This window comes from Bos indicus x Bos taurus, chromosome 5 (assembly GCF_003369695.1).
Source record: "Bos indicus x Bos taurus breed Angus x Brahman F1 hybrid chromosome 5, Bos_hybrid_MaternalHap_v2.0, whole genome shotgun sequence".
Classification (NCBI taxonomy): domain Eukaryota; kingdom Metazoa; phylum Chordata; class Mammalia; order Artiodactyla; family Bovidae; genus Bos; species Bos indicus x Bos taurus.
The window spans coordinates 44,607,952-44,630,731 of record NC_040080.1 but is presented as its reverse complement, the minus strand read 5'-3'; the positions used below and the strand labels follow the sequence as shown (position 1 = coordinate 44,630,731).

The following is a 22,780-nucleotide window of genomic DNA, read 5'->3' as shown; positions in this document are numbered from 1 at the left end:
TGTCTCTTGCATCTCCTGCTTGGCAGGTGGATTCTTTACCACTAGCACCACCAACTCTGACCTGAGGGCACCCAACCACTGCCTTCTCAGGGTGGCTCCTGGGATTTAGGCAGCTGCCCTGGAGGCCAGCCCTGCCCCCACTGACCCTGCCGTGGCCTTCTGGACACTTAGCCAACAGGCTGAGCAGATAGCAAGGGTCTCTTCAGTCAAGGGCATGAGATTGGTGCTGGGGCCCCATTCAACCCCCAGAGCAGGACCTTGGGTCAGACGGCTTTATTACACAGGGCAGCTGAGCTCACCTCTTGGTGAGAATGGGCAGTGAAGTCCCAAGGGGCAGGTGGGGTTGGGAGGACCCTGGACCCAGGGCTCCCCACCCTTTGGCTTGCAGTGGCGGCTGGCCCACTTGGCTGTCTCCAGGACTCTGAGGTCCCTTCCTGTGGGAGCACCTTCCTCCTCCACCACTCAAGTTAGGCCGAGGGCTTCAAAGGCTGGAATCTGCTGTCTGGAGAAGATGCCATCCCAACAGCCTTTGCACTGGGGCAGGGGTGGTGGTGGGAGGACCTGGCAGCCACAGGATCACTGCTCAACTCCCCCCAAAGTCAGCAGTGGAGGAGCGGGGAGGAGAAGAGAGAATCAGGAGGCGACAGCCTGGATGAGAACCCCTCATCCAGGACTGGTAACCATCCCAGGCCCTCAGGGGTGGTCTGGACCACCAGCGGATGGCCCACCTCCCTCGTACCCTCACTGAGGCTGATATCAGGCATCAGGTTGGGGGACAGGAAATACCACCTCCTGTCCCCTCCAGGCCCTGCTGCCTGAAGAATACTTGCTCCCAACCCCCTGGTGGGTGCCCTGGGCTCTCTGAGTCCAAAAAGTAGGCCCCTGCTCTGCAGGGGGGCAGCTCCTCAAGTCAGCACCTGCTGGATCCAGCCTATCACACCAGTGATGCGGGTGTAGACGCCAAAATAGTTGGGCCGGCCGCAGCCCAGACCCCAGCTGACCAGCCCTGCCAGGAACCAACGGCCACTGGGCTCCTTGCACACCAGCGGGCCACCTGAGTCACCCTGTAAGGCAGAGAGAGACAGGACTACGTCAGGGTAAAGCAATCCACTTCCAGGTAAAGGGCTGGACTACTGGGGATAGTCTGAGAGTGACAGCAGGAAAATCACATCCCCTTTGGAAGCCTCCGATACATGGAGGGAGCCCGAACCAACCCAGCCTGGCCTTCAGCAGGGTCTGGCTGTCATGGAAGCTTGAATGTGCATCCCAGTGCCCTGTCCAGCTCTGCCTCCCTTCTGTGGGCTCCATCTAGTCCTCTCTGCTGGGTCACTTGGGCAAAGTGCCTCTCAGAGGATAAGAAGCAGAGCTGGGGCTGGGTCTCAGACCTGGCACCTGGGGTCTTTTCTGATCTGGGGTCTGCAACCTGGAGGCAGTCTCTCAACCTCCCAACCTTCAGTTTCCTCACCCACAAAGTGGGGACAGCCAAGCCCACCTTGCCGTGAGGCTGCTGCAGGCTGCTGTGAGCTGAGGGCCATGCCCTCTCCCCGCCCCTGGCACACTCCGTGGGAGTCACCTGGCAGGCATCCTTCTTGCCGTTGCGGTAGCCGGCGCACAGCATGCGGGGTGTCACCTGGTAGCGGTAGGCCTCGCTGCACAGGTCCTGCGGGATCAGCTGCACGTCCACCTTCTGCAGGCCGTTGCTGGTGGGGCCTGCCCGGCAGGATTGAGGGCAAAGGTAAGAGGGTCTGAGGTGCCCGGGGCTCCGTCTCTTCTCTTGGCTTTTCCTTTCGTATCTCAAGAGCTCCTTCCTCGTCCTGCTCTGCCCTCCCTCCCATCTCCGCCCTCCCCCTCACTGACGCTCTGTTCTGGCTCCTTCTCCAAGTGGCTCTTGGGGACAGAGCCCCCCACCCACCCACCAGGGCCAGTGTCCTCAGGTTCTCCTCCACCCCTGGTGGCCTGAGGCCTGAGGCCTCTTGGCCACCTCCCCTCTTCTCTGTGACAGCCCTGGGGAATTTTTCCAGAGCACACACCTCACGCTTTTGCTCCCACCTAAAACTCAGTCAGCCTCTGCTCACTGTCCAGCCAGCGCTTCTCCACGAGAATGCGTGTTTGGACCCCGCCACCCCACCATGGAATTTCACTATACACCCTGTGCCTAGCTCCACTGGAAGATCTGGTCTGTTCAGCTGGGGTGGGACCCAGACGCTGGTTTTCTTTTCTGAAGCCCTGAGACCTTCATTCAGGTCAGGAGTAGGAATTTTGGCTCAAGACCCTGACTGAGATCCCCTGCCTGTCCTTCCTGCCTGTCCTCACCCAGATCCACCAGCTCCCGGCTCCCCTCTGGTGCTGGGTGTTCTCAGGTGGGTTGCCACCTATGCTCTTACCAGAAACGCCTTTCTGCTTTGCTGGGACACTGCTGACCCACCCTGCAAGCCTCAGCTCAGCCCACCCCTCCTCTGGGCTGCCGTTGCCCCCACACCCCCATCCATGTCAGCTCTTAGCACTGTCTCCTATTCATTTTTATACTGCTTTGTCCAACTCAATGCCCGCCATATAGTAGATGCTCACAAATGTGTCACTGAATGAATGAATGAGCAAGTGGACTGATCCTTGACCACTGTTCTCTATCATCCTCTTGGACAAGTCACTTTACACGTGAGCCTCAGCTTCTCCATCTTTACATTATCCCTCAACCTCACCCACCTCCAGATTGTAAAGCACAATATACACTCCTGAAAGCCACCACCACGGAGGGTGCAGGGCATGGCTGTAGTCGTGTACAGAACTGAGAGCTGGCCTCTATGGACAGCAGCCTCTGGTCAGCGCAGGAGGGAAGGACAGAAACTCATGTTTCTGAGAGGCAGTAGCAGGAACAGCAGAGTCTCTGGGGTCAGACAGTCCTGGGTTCTAGTCTCTATTCTAACTCTCCCTGGCTATGTGACTTTGAGTCAACACTAAACGTCTCTGTTTTCCCACCCTTAAGATGGGGTCCATGATAACCAATAACTAGAGTTGTTGGATGGATTAAATGAAATCATGTTGCCCTAAAATCTAACATCCATGTGATAAGTGTTAATAATTAAAAGTCTCCCCCCAACACAGACATATACCCTCCATTGTCCAAGAAGCACAGGGTTGGAGCTTGCCCAAGGGCCATGGGGTCCCTGGCCTGCCCTGTCACCCCACACATATCCCCCAGGATCGCCTCCCATGACTTTGGTTCTCCTTAAGTGCCCTTCACTTGAAAGGTATTGAAACTCCAATACTTTGGCCACCTGATGCGAAGAGTTGACTCATTGGAAAAGACTCTGATGCTGGGAGGGAATGGGGGCAGGAGGAGAAGGGGACGACAGAGGAGATGGCTGGATGGCATCACCGACTCAATGGACATGAGTCTGAGTGAACTCCGGGAGTTGGTGATGGACAGGGAGGCCTGGCGTGCTGCAATTCATGGGGTCGAAAGGAGTCGGACGTGACTGAGCGACTGAACTGAACTGAACTGAACTGCCCTTCTGGAAGGAAGGGAAGGGCCAGGGAGACAACCCATGGCCGTAGTAAAAGCTTTTTTTTTTTCTATGAAATACTACCCCATTTAATCCAGGACTAGCAAGAGTGGAGCCCCAGGGTCCCTTGCCAACTCCCTTCCAGGCCCCGAAATTAGGCGAGCCAGACCCACCCCACCTCCCCTGCCCGCAGTCCAGCTCACCGCCTTCTCGCAGGGCACCCCAGCCTGTGATCCAGCAGTGCAGGCCCGCCTCGAAAAAGTGGGAGCGGGCAGGCAGGCAGATGGGCTGCACAGTAGCCGAGCGCACCACAGGGTGGTCAAGCTGCAGCAGGGCCACGTCGTAGTCGTGGCTGTCCTCCTCGTGGTATGGGTGCAGGAGCAGGCGGCTCACTTTGAAGGACACCTCTCCCGGCCAGCGTGAGCTCTGCCACACTTTGCCCAGGAACACGGTCCACAGCGCTGGGGATGCCATGCTGGGGCGGGAGGGGGACTTGCTCAGCAGCCGCCTCCCCCATCCCATCTCGAATCCCTGTGATAGCATTCCCACCTGGGGCCCGGTCCCTCACACCCATCCCCACCCTGCTCTGGCAGGCCATGTAGCTGGCAGTGTGGTGCTCAGTGCTAGCCCTGGAGTCTGACTGCCTGGATTTCAGCCCCAGCTTCATCCCTTCCTAGAGGTGAGTGTACCTCTCTAGGCCTCAGTCACCCCATCTGTGAAGTGGGAATAGCATCATCTGCTCATATGTTGGGGAATTCAATCAGACTGTGGATGTAAAAAAAAATCAGCACAGTGCCAGGCACCGGCAGATGTTTTCTGCACACTTTATAGATGGAGAAACTGGGAAACTCCTGGAATTTGCGGGTCCTCAGGAGGAGCGGGTGGGAGTTGAGTGTGAAAGAATTTGCAGAGACTTGGCTGTGCAGACCCCTGGAGGCCAGGTCAGCATCCAGGTTTTCTCTACTTTGTGGACAGTGGGGAACCAGGGATGGAGTGAAAGAACCTGGGTAGTCAGACCACACCCAGGAGGGCACCTGGGCACCCAGGCATAGGATGCAGAAGGGAGCTGGACTCTGGGCTGCTGCAGTGACCGGGGTGATGGTGGCAGCATGGACGGGCAGTGGCTGAAGACGCATTCGGACCACTGAGAGGGCTTGCTGCCTGGCTGAGTGTGGGGGAGAAGGAAGGGTGCCTGGGTGGCTCCAGGCCTTTGGCTTGGACTGTGCAGACCTAGGAAAGAGGAGGAGGTGTGGGGAGAGAGTCCAGGGCTGCTGTGCTGGGGGTTGGGTCTGGAGTACAGGGCATCAGGCTGGAGGTGGAGAGGGGAGCTGTTAGCCCACCACGGAGATGGGGGCATGTCTGTGGGTGGGGTGAGATGGCCCTTCTTGTGGGCTTCTCTGCTTCTCTCCCTCCCCAGGGTGGGGGACAGGCACACCTGGAGAAGGGTGTCATGACCTATAACCAGGGCAGGAATTCTGTTCTCAGCTCTACCCCAGTGTCTAGCACAGCCCCTGGCACATAGTAGAAGCACAACGCATATCGCTGAGTGGAGGAGTGAGTAAATGAATGGCTCACTGGCCCAGCTGAAAGCAAGACACCAGAAGCACAGCACAGCAGGGGTGAGCAACCTTTCCCAGGGCACAGAGTGTGTTCGAGGTAGAGGCAGGGCTGAAGTGTCGGGACAGCAAGTCTGAGGGGCTTCCCACAACCCTCCCCTCTGTCTGCTGAGATCTCAGACATGCTGCCCCTGCCCCCTCACCACCACCTTCCCTACCCACCTCTTGTGGCCTGTGTCCCCAGGCTCACCTTTCCTCCTGGAAGCAGTGGGCAGCAGTGATCACCCAGCGATCAGCGATGAGGGCCCCCCCACAGATGTGTCGGCCACGAACCTGGAGGCTGGCCTGCCACGGCCACTCACCCTCCGAGGACACGGCCCCGCCCACGATGCGGCCCAAGGGGCCCTGAAGGCCACAGTCTGGGGGCAGGGGCAGGGGTGGATGGAGGGGCAGGGGCAGGAGAGAACCAGTGAGAAACAGACACAGAGCAGAAGGGGAGGCATGGAAGAGGAGAGAGGAAAGACACAGAGGGGGCCAGGGAAAGAGAATGAGGGGGCAAGAGAGAGAGAGAGGTGGGCAGGACCCCCACGAGGGGGCAGAGGTGGGGTAAAGAGAGACAGATGGACAGACGGTGAGCTCTCCCTCCAGCCCCCCAGGGTGGGCACCTCCCTACCCCCCATGCTCAGGGGCCCAGCAGGTGGAGGGTGTCCTGCCCACCCCAGCCTGTCGGAACGCCCAGGGCTCACCGCAGTGCTGCTCATCCGAGCCATCCCTGCAGTCGGGGTGCCCGTCACACTGTGGGTTGGGCTTCTTCACACAGCTGTGGTCTTCACACCGAAAGGTGAAGGTCCCACAAGGCACCCCTAGGATTGGGGGGGCAGGGTGCAGAGGGTGGGTCCCTGAACCCAAAGGAGCCTCCAAAACAAGGTCCAGGGAAGATGGAGCCTGAGAGAGGCCAGGAGACGACTGGAGAGGGGTGCCTTGATCACACTAAAGGGTCCCCTGAGGCTCCTTTAGGGATCCCTAGAGGCAGGCCGTGTCCCTTCCCGACCCTTCGCTCCCTCAGACTGGTGTTATGAGAGAAGGTGACGTCTCCCCTCTCAGACCTGGGCTCCTGATGGTAGGGTCGTGCCTTCCCCAGGTGTGGTACCTGAAGCCAGAACTGTGCCTCCACCTTGAGATGAGCAAGGCTCCCAAGAGCAAGGCTATGTCCCTCCCATCACACTACCTTGGCCTGGCAGCCCTCCAGGCCCCCAGCCATCTAGACACCCACCTGCTCCTCACTGCCTTCACTGTGAAGAGCTTTCTGCCCCACCAGCTACCTCCTCTATTTAAGTTCTCTTCAAGGCCCAGTTCAAAGCCCACCTTCTCTAGCTTTCCCAGCCTCATCTCCTCCCCACCCTCCAGTCTTCCTATGCTACTGGACGTGATGTTCAGAGGCTTTGGCCCAGAGAGAGTAACCCATCTTTTTTTTTTTTTTAATCAGATAACCCTGAGAGGACGGGGACCACTTCTCTGGTGCCTTTTATTTCATTTTCCTTACTCTGCCTTGCATATCACTGGGTAGTCTGCAAGTGAAGGTTGGATGGTCTGAGGGATGGGTGGGTGGGTGGATGGATAGATAAAACAATGGAGACTCAGACAAGAGATTGGGCAGACCAATAAATGTGTGGTTTGATGGTCTGATAAGACTGACACACAGCTATTTAGATGGATAAATGAGTGGATGTAAGTACCAATGGACAAACAAGTAGTTAGATCCCTGGACGGAGGCACGAACAAGTGCATTCATGGATGCATGGATGGAGGATGGAACAATGGACGTACAGACAGGTAATTTGGTAAACAAATAAAACCAACAAATGAGCAGATTGATGGCTTAGTGGACAGGGAGATAGGTGGTTGGACAGGCTGATGGATGAATCAGTGAGTGGATGTATGAATCAACGAACATACAAATGGTTGGAGAGACCAGAAGATGGATGGATGGATGGATGGAAGAATGGGTGGATGGGTATTTGGATGGATAAATAGATAGATGGATGGATGCACAGATGGATGGGTAAACAGATGGACATATAGGCACACTTATAGATGGGCTGGTAAGTATTTGGACAAGAGGGCAGAAACCTTTGTGGAAGAAGCATGGAGAAGCCTGCCCTACCTTCCTGGCATTGCTCTTCGTCACTCCCATTGAGACAGTCGGGCTGCCGGTCACAGACCCTGGACAGGGGGATGCACGTGCTGTCCTCTTGGCACTGGAATGTGGCTCTGCAGACTGTGAGGACACAGAAGGGGGACAAGTGGGAGGAAGCCAGAGGCGCCAGGCTGGGGCTTTTTGTCTCCTGGAGACCATGCATGGTGTCACAAGCTATGATCACAAATCTCTTTCTCAGCCACTTTACACTTGAGTCTCACAGCAACCCGGTGAGATACTCCATTTCACTGGTGGAAAAACGGAAACAAAGTGACTTGTCTGAGGTCACCTGGCTGAGCAAGAACTTGAACCAGATGTTCTGGTTCCAAATATGAGATGTCTTCCCCAGCACGAAGGCAGGATCAGTGCAGAGGCAGGCACATCCCTCTTCCCTCCCACTTCCCTCCTCACATGTATAGACTTTGATGGGATGCAGGCGCTGTGATGGTGACTCTAGGGCCCAGAAGCCAGGATTCAGAGGCAGAATTATTATTCCAAGAGAATCCTGGCTTGGGGACCGTCAGAAGCCCCTTCTGATCCCCTTCTGCCAGGGTTGGGTGGCGGTGAGCACAGCCCCAGGAAGAGTCAGCAGCTCTGAACCCCTGCAGTGGAGGGTCCTGCTCAAAAGAGGCAGCTACAGCGTCCTCTCTTTGGCCACCCTGGGCCTGCCCGACCCTGCTTAAGAGTCTTCTTCCTCCTGGTCCTGCCCTCCCTCGTCTGCTCTGTTCCTTCTTGGATGGCTGCCTGGGCAGAAGGCTGAGGGTGATAGCCTGGTGGCAAGAAGCCATGAGCTGGGAAGCAGCATACCTGGGTCCCCGTTTGTCTCTGCCACTGCCCCACGGGGTAGCCCTGGAGAGGACACTTGTCCATCCTGTGCATCCACCCTGCATCTCAACACAGCGAGGGAGTTTCCTGAATGCTGATAACGGGAGCTGCCCATTGGGAGATCTCGAAATGATAGGCTCAGCCCAGCAGCACAGAGGTGGGGAGAGAGGAGGGACGGAGTGGATGGGCTGCTCACCGCAGTTTCTCTCATCCAGGCCATTGGGGCAATCCTTGACCCCGTCGCAGGTGGGCACACAGAGTCCATTCACGGAGCAGAGGAACTCTCCAGGACAGGCTGGATGGGGAAGGCACCATCAGGACACACATCATTATGAAAACACGTGCAGACACACCACACCTGTGTGCTCACATGTGTACCCATGTGCCTGTGTACATGGTCCACGTGGACATACATGTCTGGGGACATGCACACAGCACATACTCGGGTATGTATGAGTGTATATACCTCATAAACACCTATAAGTGCCTTGCACATGTGGGCACACGCAAAGCTGCCTATGTTCATGCACACATGTGGGCACATGAGTGAACACACACACACAACACTCCTAGTCTAAACTAGCCTCTAGGTGCTTCCAGGGAGGGCTAAGGAGCAGGGAGAAGCTGAAGGGGCTTTGGGGTCCCCCCACTCCCCGACCTGCCCACACTCACGATCTGACTGGTTGTACAAGCTGTAGTGCACCTGCACGCCGGGCCCAGTGAGGGAGATCTGGGACGTGAAGTTGATGGTGATGCCGGCGCTGGCAACCACAGGGATCCTCTCAGCATAGGGCTGCAGGGTGCGCAGGCCACATAGCCTAGGGGGGGACCAGAGACGGACTGAGGGCTACACGGGCTGGTCCAAGGCACGGGACAGCCTGGGTCCCAGTGTACAGACAGACCAAGGACAGGGCAGCTGGGGAAGAAAGGGGAGCACCCCGACCCCACCCCCACCTCTTCTGTCTTGGTTTCTCCCCTGGGTGACCGCCCACCCCCACAGTCATCTAGAAAGCAGCCTGGCAGTGTCACTGCCCTGCTCAGAAGCCTTTGATGCCTCCCCATTGCCGGCAGGATAAAATTTATCATCTGGATTCTAGTCCCAGTCACCTAGGAGCTGTGAGATTCTAGCAGGTCAGAGTCTTTCTCTGAATCTCACTTTCCTCACTTGTAAAACAAGGGAAATTCTCATCTCTGTTGACCTGATAAAGGGCTCCAATGTGTCAGTGGAAGGAAAATTCCTTTACTGGTCTACTCTCCATAGGCGAGAAGGAACGTTCCTAATGTACGCAGTGGGGCAAGAAGGCAGCCATGCTCTCCGTTCAAGCCTGTGCCTCCCACTGAGAAGTCTCCACACCCCTGGGGGCTTCCCTGTGGCTCTCTGGACACAAGGGGACACCAGTGCAGCTCTAGGACCAGCAGGTGATGGGCAGCACCTTCTCAAGCATGGCCACACCCAGGTGGGACCATCCCCCAACCATGGAAGCACACTCATATCCCTGCTGGCCGCCTCCAACCCCCACGGATGATGATTTTGTTCCCACAGAGCAGGTGGGAGACCTCCACGGAAAGGTGGAATCCCACGCCCTGGGGAGCAGGTAGGAATCCTCCCAACTCTAGGGCAGGGGGGAAAGGGGGCTTTTCCCACACAGCATTGGTCCCAGCTCGCCTCACAGAGCAAGTGGACATGCTTTCATGGAAGGTGCAGCCACACCCCCAGAGTGGCAGGACCCGCCGCAGAGAGCTACCCGGGGCACCCTGCCTTCCCAGGCGGGACACCCTCACGGAACAGATGGCTCAGCCCCATCAGATATTAGGAATGCCTGCCCCTATAGGGAATGTCTTTACAGATAAGAGAAACACCCAGAATACAGGTGGAAAAGTCTACGGGGAGAAGTGAAAATGCCCCCAGCAGAGAAGGTAGGAGGAAGTCAGGAAAGCAAGTGAGAGTGCCCCAGAGCATGATGGGAACATCTCACAGCAGATGCAGCAGCCCACATTGCAGGTCCCCTAATTCCCAGGGGTCAGAGGCTCCCTGATAACTCCTAGAACATGGCAAGCACTTACTGGTTCAGTAATAGTTGGAGGCCTCATTGCATGGGGATTTTGAGGTCACAGCAGCTCCACCCTATAAGCAGGAATTGTTCTCATCCTGTTTTCCAGAAGAGACTCAGCAAGGGAAATGAGAAGGTAGGCAAGAATCCAGCCTCCTCAGGACCCAGAAGGCCCCACCTGGCCTGCTCTACGGGGAGGTGGGCACCCTGACCCTCATGCCACATGAGCTCCAGAGGCTGAGACCTCATGTCCCCTGTGGCCCCCCTCAGACCTGGCCATACTGTCTGGCTGTGGGAACCATATTCTTGCCCCTATGCCAATGAACAGTTCTCAAAATGTGGTCTGGGGACCCTTGGAGGTTCAAAGAGAAAACTATTTTTATAATAATTCTTAGGTATCATTTGCTTTTTTCACTCTCATTCTCCACAAGGATAAAGTAGAATTTTCCAGAGACTATTTAAGGACGTGCATGTGTGTTCACTCACTCAGTTGTGTCCGACTCTCTGCAACCCCATGGACTGAAGCCTGCCAGGCTCCTCCACTCATGGGATTCTCCAGGCAAGAATACTGGAGTGGGTAGCCATTCCCTTCTCCAAGGGCTCTTCCTGACCCAGAGATCAAACCTGGGTCTCCTGCATTGCAGGCGGATTCCTTACTGTCTGAGACACCAGGGAAGCCCCCATGTAAGAATACAGTAAAATTTTCCAGAGACTACGGGATATGTGATACTGTAACCCACTGAACGAAGAAGCAGGTGTGCGGATTCAGTCCTGGTCTGTTAATCCAATTACTAAATAAAGTTGCAAAAACATAAAATGAGGATATTTTTCTTCACCAAATGGTTTTAGTTTTGGAAAATATAATTCATTTTCTTTATGTTAAAATGTAATGGGTTTCTTCTTTTAAATGAATTGATAAATATGTTTAAATGTTTTAAGTTTTCATTTCTACTACTGCACATATAGTTTACAAATATAGTTTTTATATGAGGCAGATAACTCTCTGGGTTGCTCAATAATTTTTAAAAGAGTGTAGAGGATTCTGAAATGGAAATTTTTGAGAACCGGGGCAGTACAGCCCAGGGGGACCAGAGAGGGATGAGGTGCCACCAGGGGGCGTCCCGAGCAAACCTGGTTCTTATCCTTTCAAAGCTAAGGAAACAAGGCAGGGATGGTGGTGGGATCGGGCGATCGTCTATCTGTTTTAAAAGTATTTTAGTAAAAGTTATCAAGGATTACTATCCCCAGAGACTTGTCCTGGGGATTGTATAGGGAATCTGGGGGTTGAGAGATACTGAGCAAGGGGAAATGAGAAATTAGGGGCATCCTGAACATACTTAAAGTTCAGGGGCCTGGGGCATTGTCCCCACATGCTCACCGTGGACAGGGATGGAACCAGAGCTGGGTTAGAGGGGAGGGAAATGTTATGTTTATAAGAATTTGAGGGCTGCGTGGTCGCCGTGGCCAGAGGCTCTAAGGACATTTTGGAGGCAAGGCTCTTCGTTAGCAGACACGAACAAAAGAATTCACGGCAGAGGCTGAAATCTGGCGACGCAGGCTAAATTACTCAATCGAAAGAGGATCTATTTAGCCTATGCAGTGTTAAAAACCTTTTTAAAAATGCATGTGCCAGCTAATTTCACATAACGGCCTAGATTCTTGCTTCTGAAAAACACACCCCAGAAACATTGGCTGGAAGTAATCAGAGGCTGCTCGAATTAGCCAGGGCATGTATAGTCCAGCTAAGAGGCTCCTCCCTCCCTTGCTCCCTCTCCTCCACGGCACCCCAGCTTATGGAACTACACACTGGCTTGGCCTCTTTGCACATTTTCGTTTCTGGTTCTTACTGCAGTGCCTTCTGGGAGAGGGTTTAAATCCCCTGACTCTCCAATCCCTCTTCATCTATCAAATGCTGCCCCCACCCCCATATACCCTCTCCAAGGCACGCCAAAAGTCTGAAGACTGTGGAGCCCACCTCCCATCTCAGCTACAAAGTACTCGCGGTCTGAAGGCACCATTTTTTGCACTCATGCCTGCCTTGGTTTCTCCCTTCTCTGAATGTGAGGAATTTTGCTTCTTGCCTCACATAGACAGTAAACAGGGATCCGGTCAACCTTGCATATCAGCATCTCTAACTGAACTCAGGGAGTTCAAGAAAGGTGGATGGATAGAAGGGTGGGTAGATAGAAAGAAGGAAGGGTGGGTTGGCGTATTGATGGATGGATGGATGGATGGAAGGAAGGAAGGACTGATGGATAGATGAAGGATTGAAGGTGGATGAATGGATAGAGAATATATACATCTATGGATAGATGAATATATACACACAGATATTCCCTTCCCTCAAGACAGGCTAAATGGGAAAGAGAGTCAGAGAAGGTGAGCACTGAAAAAGGAAGGTCAGCCGTGTCTCACGTGGCCAGAGCGCTGGACCTGAAGCTGCAGAGCTGAGGCTGAGGCTGGGCTTCGCCACGTGAACCAGCTGTGTGACCTTGGGCATCTCACTCAACCTCAGCAAGCTTCTGTTTTCATGTCTGTAGTAAGACGGGGTGGTAGCTCCCCGTCGGATGTTTTATGGAGTGAATGAGAAGGGATTTCTTTGAAAAATAGTTGCTGACGTCGTCGGGCTGTGAGCTCACTGAGGACAGTAGCTCCTCCTTCCACACTGCCAGCCCCCAGCAGTGCCTGGGGAGCCTCTGTGGCCACCCAGGGGCTCTGGAGACCAGAAGGGCTACCCTATAGCTAGGCCCAGCCTGAGGGGATCCAGCAGGCTTAAGGAGCCAGTGACTCTGCCTGTCGCCATCAGCGAAGTGGAAATGGTTGGGCAGATCACAAGAAAAGTGACATCACAGGGGAGGAAGCTGGCAGGAGGCAGGTTCCCAGAAAGGGGGAAGCCTGTGCTGTATTGACGCCCCGTCAGAGTGGGTTCTGTGAAACCCAGCCGCTGCTGGCCGGATCTCACGAGGTCAGCTCCCTCCCCCGCATCCAGGCCACTCAAAGGGCAAGAGGCCTAGGCCAGGGAGAAACTGGGGAGGAAACAGGGTGGGGCGGGGGAAGGCAGAAAGGGCTCAGAGGAGGAAGGTGACTTGCCCAAGGATGCCTCGCCAGTGGAGGGAGCCCAGCCAGCCTCTCCTCATCACCATGCTGGCACTGAGGGGTGAGACCCCCTCTCCCCCAACCTACCCTCTGTCGCTCTTCATCAATGGCCATTCTGTGCATCCCCCTCCCTACAAATCCTGTGCCTGGAAATCTACACCCTTCCCCAGACCTCTCATGTCTGCCACCCACACAAGCAGATTTTCCAACAAATGCTTATTCAAAGAATTTCCCAGCAACTACATGGGCTGATGGTTATCAAAAAAGATCAGAACTAGAGGAAACGGTTTGCCCAGTGCTTGTAATCTGGAGGTACACTTCTGCCTCCCCTTTTGCACTCAGACGCGGGCAGGAGCCTCGGGGCAGGGGGCCACGAGTCTCTCCTAGGGACCCTGACCCTAACAAAGGTCTGCAAAGACAGATGGGACTTCCCGGGTGGCTCTCAGATGTGGTGAGAGGCACAGCAGTGGTCAGTCCCCTTAGCAGGGCGCCGTGGCCATGGAAGGGAACAGCTGACACGGCTGCCCCAAGGCTCTGAGGAAAGACTGCACAAGTGTGAGTGCACATACTCTCACAGACGCATGCTCACAGGCCCACACGCCCTCATGCATGCTCTGGATCTTCCCGCTCGACTCTGTTTTCTCTAGTTATGAGCTGGGTGATTTTGTGGGAACGCCTTTGCCTCTCTGTGCCTCAGCCCCTCATAGGTCTATAAAGGCAGCGTGGGGCCAGCTCCCTCGCCAGGTTGCTGAGGATGAAGGAAACGGCACCCGAGCTCAGGGCCTGCCTGGTGCAGAGTCAGGAGCCAGTTCTGAATGCATGGTTGGTGCCTTCTTGAACTGGGCTTTATCCCAGCCTGCAGGAGCCAGCATCCTCTACCCATCATTTCAGTTACTCTTCCCTGGATGGGAGGTCTGCTTCATGCCCATTTTTTAGATGGGCTACTTGAGGCTGAGAAAGGTGAGTCCTTGCCAAATAGAAGGAGAGGAGCCAGGACTTGAACCCTACTTTCTTGTTTCAACAGCTACACTCTTTCTACCTCTCCAGCCCAACTTGGAATGACATTTCATTAGGAACTAATAAACACAACTTATTGGGAGACATCTTTCTGATAGGTAAATAATAAAAAGTTAGGGCCTTGGGCTGGCCTAACCCCCTTTTTTTATAGATAAGAATGGGATGTACCCAGAGTTACATGCAAAACCAGGTGGACAGGCTTCCCCGAGCACATCTTTATCACCCCAGCCTCCCCTCTGTCATTCCTTGTCAATGGCCAAGGTGGAAGAGGCTTCAGAAGAGAGAGCGGGGTGGGAGTGCCAGGCCCTGTGGGGCTTCACCTCCCCACCCCACCCGCCACCCAGCTACATCCGGGTCCCTTGCCACCACTTCAAGACAAAGAGACAAGGACAAGAGGCCAGGGACTTCCCTGGTGGTCCAGTGGTTAAGAACCTACCTTCTAATGGAGGGGATGTGGGCTCGATCCCTGATCAAGGAACTAAGATCCCACGTGCCACAACAAGAGAAGTCAGTGTGCCGTCACAAGGAAGACCCAGCACAGCCAAAAAATAATAAATCAATAAATATAATAATAAAAGGACAAGTCCTTAGTCCTCCCTTGGCCTCAGTTTTCTACCTGTACAATGGGTAAAGATAGGGTTCAACGGCCAGCCCAGCCCACTTTTCTGTAGCTTAACGGTGCTTTGAGACACTAGGGAGGGTGAAAGTGAAGTCGCTCAGTCTTGTCCGACTCTTTGCGACCCCATGGACTGTAGCCTACCAGGCTCCTCTGTTCATGGGATTTTCCAGGCAATAGTACTGGAGTGGATTGCCATTTCCTTCTCAGACTCCTCCAATTTTGGTAGATTCTGTCACAGTGCCTGAAATTTCACCATTGCAACATCATTCCTTTTGATGAAAACTCTCCCCATCTGTGATCCACCCTTGAAACCCAAGGGCAACTCATGAAGTCCTACCACCTGGGGCCCCCACCTCTGCCCAACCTTCCTGGCTGCGTCAGGGAGGCAGGAAGGAGGCCCTCCGGGGGAGCATGGTGTGGACCGCTGTGTGTTCCCATGGTGTGCCTGGGAGAGGGGCCCCGACTCTGGACCCATTTGGGTACCACTTAATCCCACTGAGCCTTGATTTCCTTCTCAGGGAAATGGAATGATGATACTGCTGACATCACAGGCTGTCAGGCCAGTGAACTGACGCCCTGTGCTGAACACCAAGCAGGTGGGATGGGGCACCTGATGCCAGGGACCACCTCCCAGTCCATGGAATAGCCTTGGGGGTGGGAGGTACGTGAAGGAGCATCAGACCCAGGGCCCTTCTGTCTTCCTAGCTCCTCTTCGAGATATCAGATTCACCTCTAGGGTTAAGAAGGCAACAGGAAAAGATATTAATCTCATTCAGAGAACCATGAATCAAGGACCACTCTCAAGGTCACTCTGTGGGCTCCTGATGCTGAGTGGGGGGTCAGCCCAGTCATCCTCAATCTGTGTGGCCCCAAGCCGATGGGGAGGGGCCCTGAGGGAGCTCCATGAAAGATCAAGGCAGTCATGCCCAGAAAGGCCACCCACATGCTGGGACCTGTGGGACAAGATGCCTTCTGCTCTCCAAAAAGCACAGGGCCAGAGTCACACCACTTGACATCACCCCCAAATAGCACAGGCCCAAACTCACATCCTTGGCATGTCTTCTTTTCCCTTTTAATCACAGTCCCTGATAGCTTCCCAAATCCCTGGAAAGGATGGTGACGAGTCAACGAGCGTAGTCAAATCCCTGTCCCCCTTTGTCTGGCTGATGTTTTTCAATAGAATCAACCAATAAGCAAAACCCAAGCGTGGGTGAACATGATCACTAACCCCAGAATCCAAGAATTCCAGAGTCCCAGAACTTTCCAATTTTAATCTATTGGAATCTTTGATACTGAAAATCCATGAAACCAAGAAATCAGGAACCTTGCACATTAGAATCCCAGCCTCTCATAGAGCCCTAGGATCTCAGGGTTGGAAGGAAGAGCAGAAGGCCAAGCTGAGACGAGATGCAGAATCTTCTCTTGGGCATTCTTGGACCCCAGGTGGGGAGGGGGTTCCCGAGTTCTGCGAGGCTCCTTTGAGATCCCTTCTCTCTCCCCAAGCCTCTGCCCCACCCCTGCAACAACGGCGCCATGGCAGGATGTTATTCTGCTGCCCTTCGTGCCTCCTACTCCCCTCCCGCCTTACCTCCCTCCCGGTTACGACCTGTGCCTGAGCCATCCTCTCCCACTATGGGACGCTCCCGCACAGAGCCCCTCCCATTGTACACATCCCCTCCCTGAATGCCGAGTTCTCTGTCTCTCTCCAGACCAGGGGAAACTCATCTGCAATGTCTCCATTTCCCACCTTCCCACCCACCCCACTCTTTTGCGACTGCCAGGACCACCTGTGGCCCTCAGGGGGCCAGCCCCCCTCATCCTACTGATCAAACTGTATTCACGCTGACCAGAGGATGGCCTGGCTCTGCTGCGTCCTGCCCACCTCTCCAAAAGACTCAATTCTTCCTCAGGAACTCTGTCACCAGGGGGCCAAGGGTAGGACAGAGAGCAGGACCGGCATCCCACAGGGGATGCAGGTGACTCAGGTGGCTTCGGAGAGTGGTCAGGTTAGCAGAAGTCGCGTGGACTCAGGCTAAGCAGTGTTGAGACCCAGAAGCTGCTTTATTTTGACCAACAATGGGGAGCAGGATAAGGGATGGCACTGGGGTGGGTTTAGGAAAGGTGTCCCAGCACCGCTGAGTCCTATGACTCTGCATCATCTCATTTAAGGATTCGGGGTGCCAGGCAATGGGGTGACAGTACCTACAGCAATGAAACCATTTCACTCTAACTAGGATCAGCATCCAAGGTGACTGATGACGAATGTGTGTCTGGGACCTCTGAGTGGCAGGAGGCGAGGCTGGGGCTGGAGGTGGACAGGGGTCAAGGGTAAGGCAACAGGCCTGACCAACCCCACCGCTGCTCTCTTCCCGTGATGCCCCTCTGAGATTGCACACTTGAGCTCCCAAGGGAGGTTACCTGCAGAGAAAGGGAGGGGGTCCAGGGGGTGGGTACCTTCTGTTTTGGATGGTCCACTGGCCCTGGGTGCATGGCATGTTGTATTTCTGCCTCCGCAGTGCATAGGCGTCAAACCAGAGGGCCAAGCCATAGTCCAGAGAGGGCACCTAGGACAGAGGAGCTGGTCACCAGGGGGCCTGTGGGCTGTGGCCGGGCTAATGGCCCCATCTCCCAGGATCACAAAGCAGGAAGGGGGCCTGCCAACATAGAGTTCTGGCTGGGGCTGAGGTCTGTCAGTCACTCAACCATCACGTGTCGCCATGGCCAAGGGACCCATCCCACCCACCCCAGAGGACTAGTAGCCAGGGGGCAGCCTGGGTCAGAGGCAGAACAGTGCTTCCCTCCCAGCTGGGGTCCCTGGAGGTCTATAGGGTGCCGTGGGCAGAGGGTAGGTGGGCTCACCGTCAAGTGCCAGGAGCAGTGGGTGCTGGGTGAGTAGTAGCTGGGGAAGTACGGTGTGCTGAGGACGCCCTGTGGCTCCAGCCGGCCCTCCAGGGTCAGGTTCACCTCACAGGCTGGGCCCAGAGAACAGAAGTTACAGAGGGTTCCTCAGCCCCATCCAACTGCACCTGCCAGCAGGTGGGGGGCAGCTGAAACCCACCATCCTGACTGCCACTAAACCGTACAACCTGAAGACTGAGTGTGAACGCATGAACTTGGGCCTCAGTTTCCCCCTCTGTGAAATGGGGACAATAAAAGTACATACTGCATAGGGTAGTTGAGCAGATTACACAGACATGGCATGTATTAAATGCTCAGTAAATGTTCGCTACTGACATCAGCTGTGCAGCCCTTGACCATTTACTGGACGTGTTCACTGCTGTGCCAGCCTCACGGTTACAGGGACTGGGGAGAAAGAACCATTCTCCTTTTCAAAGATGATGAGGTTCAGAGAAGAGCAGCAACTTGGATGAGGTCACACAGTGAAAGGGTGAGGGATGGGGAGCAGCTGTGTCCCCAGCTGCCCCGACACCTCCCATGCAGCCAGGGAAAGCCCTCCTTCCCCTCCCCGTAGACCTATATCAGAGACGCCCATGAGAACGGGCCAGCTCTGGCACTTCTTCAACCCCAGAGACTCCCAGAGGGTCATCTGTGGATCTGGGTGACCAACAGGAGAGCAAACAGGTGGAACCAGGGGAGGGAGGGGAAAGTGGGTGAGGAGATTGAGACTGACAGCAGAGGAAGGGAAAGGGGGCAGGTTGTATGTCCTTGGCGTTTAACCGTCCCTCCACGGAGCCCAGGAAACTTCAGGTTTTGCTTTGTCTGCCCAGAGGCAGCTGATGGATGATAATTGATGGTGATAAAGGGTGGGGCCCGCTCTTCCTGAGAAAGCAGGTGGTGGAGGGGGTTTCAGAAGCAGGAGAGAGTAGGGAAGGTTCAGAGGGGCAGCCCAGGCACCCTTTCCCATGAATCGCCCGCCTCTGAACACCCCTTCCCTGCTGTCTCTAGGGACAAATGCGCTGACCTTTAGTGTGAGAGGGTTGTCTGGGGGACCCCACTGTCCACACTCTGCCAGGGTGCGCACAGAGGAAGGACGGGCAGGGGAGGTAACCGGGAGAGGAGACAGCCAAGGAGGAAGAGAAAAGAGAGGAGGCAGGACAGACACAAGTTTTCTGCAAGAGGGCAGGAGAGAGGATGAGGTGAGGAGGAGGGAGGTAGCACAGGGGTCAGGGGAGGGGGTGATGGAGCCAGAACAGAGAGAGATAAAGGAGCTCAGAGGCGTGGGTGTGAGTTTGGAGACCAGAGATGCTTCCAGAACTTTCCCTCTTCCATCCCATCTCCAACCAGAGAAGGGGAAGGCAAGCCCAAGGAGCACCCGTGGCTTCTGCCGCTGAGCCCCTCTCCTCCCCGAAGGACTCCTGACCCCTCACCCTGGATGGTCACAGGCTGCACGGAGAGCACAAAGGGGTCGTAGTAGCTGTGAAGGCCCTTCTTCCAGACCACCGCCATGATGGCACCTGAGGCTAGGACCTCCACCACGGGCTCCTGGCGACTGCAGCCATAGACCCTGGTGGGACAGAGAAGGGTGACGAGGAGGGGCGGGGCCTGGGAAGGACATCCGGGAGGGCTGTGGGCTGCCCAGAGGAACAGATGAGGAGGGACTGGGAGCCTGTACATGAGTCTATGGCCAGGCTGCTGTGTGTCCTTAGGCAGGTGTCTAACCCTCTCTGGCCAGGGGGCTGACCAGAGGCCCTATAAGGGTCAGTCCAGCTCCTCAGAGGAGAGAAGACAAGGGGTTTCCCAGACTTCTGGAGCTTACAATTCCACTGTGACTGCTGACTCCTGTCCCACAGCACCCCTGCAGCCCCCTCAGAATCCCTGTGACCCCTGAGTGCCCATCCTATGCCCTGTAAGGAGACCAGACTGGCACCTATGGGGGCCATACCCTCTGGCTGACCATACCTAACTCCTGGCTCTCCTGGCTGGAACAGAGAGAAGACAGGTGTACAGCCTGATGATCCCCTGGGTACCCCAGAACTCTACCCAGAGCTTGGCTTGGGGGAAGCACAGGAGAAATAACCATATCTTAGAATTCTAGACTCAGAGGAATGTCAACCATGATAAAGTTCTTCAGGGATTGTCAAGGTTAACTGCTTGGTTACCAGGTGGGGAAACTGAGGCTCATGAAGCTGCCAAGGCCCCACTCTGGGTCCACAGCACAGACAGACCCATGCTGGGCACTGCCTGTGATAGCGGCTGGCAGTCCCGCAATGTCTGTGCCCCCGTTCAACCCATTTCAGGGCAGGAAGCTCCAGGCTTCCCCGTCCCTCACTCTTGGCCAACCTCTGCCAAACTTCCTCTTAACTCAGAATTCTCTGGAGCCGTGCTCATCAGGAGACCAATTCCTAGGAAGCTAGTAACCCTGACTCCCCTGGATGGGGTGCGCCAGCATCCAGCAGGGAGGTACTGCCTTCCTTCCCTGTGCCAGCTTTGAACTTGACCAGTGTGAATGGACGGCAATGGGGGGACTGCAGGCACCCAGGCAAATGCGAGAAACCTCAAGCACAGCCTCAGAAGCACCATCCACACCAGCCCTGGGAACCCTGCAGCTGGCGAGGGAAGAGTGAGCAATCCCAGAAATTTCCCCAGAAGAGTCTTGGTTCCCCAGGGTCCTGGAAGGGTCCTTTCCCCTGGCCTCAGCTTGCCCAGGAGGTGCTCACATCTCCCTGGTCCTCTTGCTTGTTCTCACTGCTGGGGGGCCCCCCCACCCTCCTACACTACTCCCCGCCTCCACTACTCGTCTCTTTCAGGAGGTGGGAGATAAGATATAAGAGGTTGCCTTTAATCCTCACTTGTAATATTGGGGATTTCTTTTCTTTTATTTACTTAAGCAGCTGAGCCCTTGTTGCAACTAAAACGAGGTGAAGGTTGCTGGAGACCCCACCAGTTCCCCCTACCACCCTACGCCCCTCGCTCCGTGTTCCCACCGCCACTAAAGTACACCTCTCCTGGTATGGGGGGCAAGTCTGAGGGTCCCCTGGTCCTGTCTGATCCACCGTTTTATACCTTCTCTGAGGGCCTGAGACCGCAGTCAGATCCCCTCTCCAGTAGCAGGCTGAAGGGTACAACTGGAGAAGTCCCAGGGAAAGCCCTGAAGTGTCCCCACCCTCATCAGGCCTGGAAATCAGCTGGTGTCTGGCTTCTCTGCTTCCCAGAGCCCTCCAGGAACCCAGCCTACACACACCCCAGACTGCGGTCAGCACATGGCAGTGAGTTGGGGCCGCAGATGAGAAGGCAGCCTCAGAGCCTGGAGAATCAGAGAGGCCCTGCGGGAGGGGGCCAGGGAGAACCTCACTCAGCTCACCCTGCAGGACTGCTCTGGACCTAAACATGCAGGTTGCACCCTCACTGGGCTTGGAAGCTGGTGCCCACGCAGGACAGAGAGGCAGCAGCCCGGTGCCCCAGGGTCTCCCCCAACCTCCTGTAGTCCCCTGCCCCACCCTCACCCTGTGGGAAGGTGATCAGGCTCCTGGAGGCCAATGCCATTTCCAGCCCCTTCGTGGTCTCCCCATGGCCCACTACTTGCCTGTCTTCTGCATTCCACATCTTATCCTAAAGTTCTTCTCTTCTGCTCAAGAACTTTCCATTAGTTCCCCACTTACCAAGTATTAAAGATCAGATTATCCCTTGTATTCCATGCCCTTTGTGGCCTAGCCCCAGCTAGACTGTACATAATAATAAGTAATAATGGCCAGCAGCTGCTGGAGCTTTAATGGATACATCAAATGTATGGTAATAGTGGACAGCATTACTGTGTGTAAAGATCTTGGCCCAGATCTGATTGAAATCCTCTCAATAACCCTGCAAGGTAGGAATGGCTGTGCACCCATTTTACAGGTGAGCAAACTGAGGTTCAGAAAGGCAAAGTAACCTGCCTTAGGGCACACAGCTAGGAAGCAGTAGCGTAGGGTTGGAAGTCAGGGACTGCCAGCCTTCAGAGCATTCTTACAAGATCATGTCACCTCCCAGAGCTGAGCTTAGAGATCGCCTAGTACAACTGCTTTGTTACAGATGGGAAAACAGGCTTGGGGAGGGGAAGGGGGTTGCCCAAAGTACACAGGCACTTCCACTCTTCTCTCGCCATCTCCCTCTGGCCTGTCTCCCAGATGCCAAATATAGGGCCCAGGGGCACCCAGCCCCTTATCTCAGAACACTGGGTGTGGCTTTGACCGCACACCATCACCCCCTTCCCAACCTTCCCCCCACCACCTTCCCAGGGACTCACGAGGTGATGAGCCTCCTCTCGAGAGGCCCCGCCACGTCATACATGGCCAGCCGGTCCCGGCAGTCAGCCAGCTTCCACTCGAGCCGGAGTTTGAGCATGAGATCCTGGGGGCCCTGAAGGTGCCACAGGCAGCTGGAGGCCAGGGTGTCGGGCCCCTTCAGCCGGAGGGCCTGGCCCTGGCCGACGTAGCTGTAGCGGTAGCAGCCTGGAGTAGGGAGAGGGACAGGCCCCCTGACCCCTGTTAGCTGGGAGGAGGGACCCGGTTGGGGGGCAGCCCCATCAGGTCCTCACCCAGGCAGGGGTGGGGTGGGGAGAGCCCAGAGGCCCTCTGTCCCAGCTTCCTGTTTCCCCACTGCTTCCATCTCCAGCCTCCTCATCCACACATACATTCATTTGTTCATTCATTCATTCCCTTCACGCTCACTGAGCTCACCAGACCAGGTAAATGCTAGAGAAAGATTTGGTCAGCTGCCCGAGCGTAACGAGAACAGCAGGGAAATATATAGACACTGCGGGGGGTGGGGGGATATCTCGGAAGTGAGGGATCTCAGGGAAGTCCAGTGGAGGGTGGGAGGTGCGTCACAGAGTGAGCAAAGGGCTGCAGGCTAGGGTGGGCAGAGGACTTGGAGGCAGGAGGGCAAGCTGGAGGAGGGAGGCAGGGTCCCCCTCATGCCCAAGAGAGAAGCCTTTTGGTCCTGCAGCCATGAGAGCCATGGAAGGTTAGGTAAGGACG

General features: G+C 55.5%; 1 protein-coding gene across 6 annotated transcripts in view; it reads right to left on the bottom strand.

Annotated features, from left to right (window-relative positions):
* Nucleotides 1-258: 258 nt before the first annotated feature.
* The window catches only part of TMPRSS6 (transmembrane serine protease 6), a 39,451-nt gene continuing 16,929 nt past the window's right edge, over nucleotides 259-22,780 (bottom strand). For 5 of the 6 annotated variants that reach the window (XM_027541731.1, XM_027541734.1, XM_027541737.1 and 2 more), the window contains 12 exons: nucleotides 22,048-22,252; nucleotides 19,193-19,329; nucleotides 17,724-17,836; nucleotides 17,319-17,428; nucleotides 8,754-8,899; nucleotides 8,278-8,376; nucleotides 7,224-7,337; nucleotides 5,806-5,922; nucleotides 5,310-5,478; nucleotides 3,707-3,978; nucleotides 1,493-1,710; nucleotides 259-1,064 (listed from right to left, as the gene is read on the bottom strand). In XM_027541731.1, the coding sequence (XP_027397532.1) occupies nucleotides 906-1,064; nucleotides 1,493-1,710; nucleotides 3,707-3,978; nucleotides 5,310-5,478; nucleotides 5,806-5,922; nucleotides 7,224-7,337; nucleotides 8,278-8,376; nucleotides 8,754-8,899; nucleotides 17,319-17,428; nucleotides 17,724-17,836; nucleotides 19,193-19,329; nucleotides 22,048-22,252 (1,859 nt within the window). In that variant the 3' untranslated portion in view covers nucleotides 259-905. The remainder of the gene's footprint in view (nucleotides 1,065-1,492; nucleotides 1,711-3,706; nucleotides 3,979-5,309; nucleotides 5,479-5,805; nucleotides 5,923-7,223; nucleotides 7,338-8,277; nucleotides 8,377-8,753; nucleotides 8,900-17,318; nucleotides 17,429-17,723; nucleotides 17,837-19,192; nucleotides 19,330-22,047; nucleotides 22,253-22,780) is intronic. The other variant, XM_027541735.1, reaches the window with a different exon arrangement.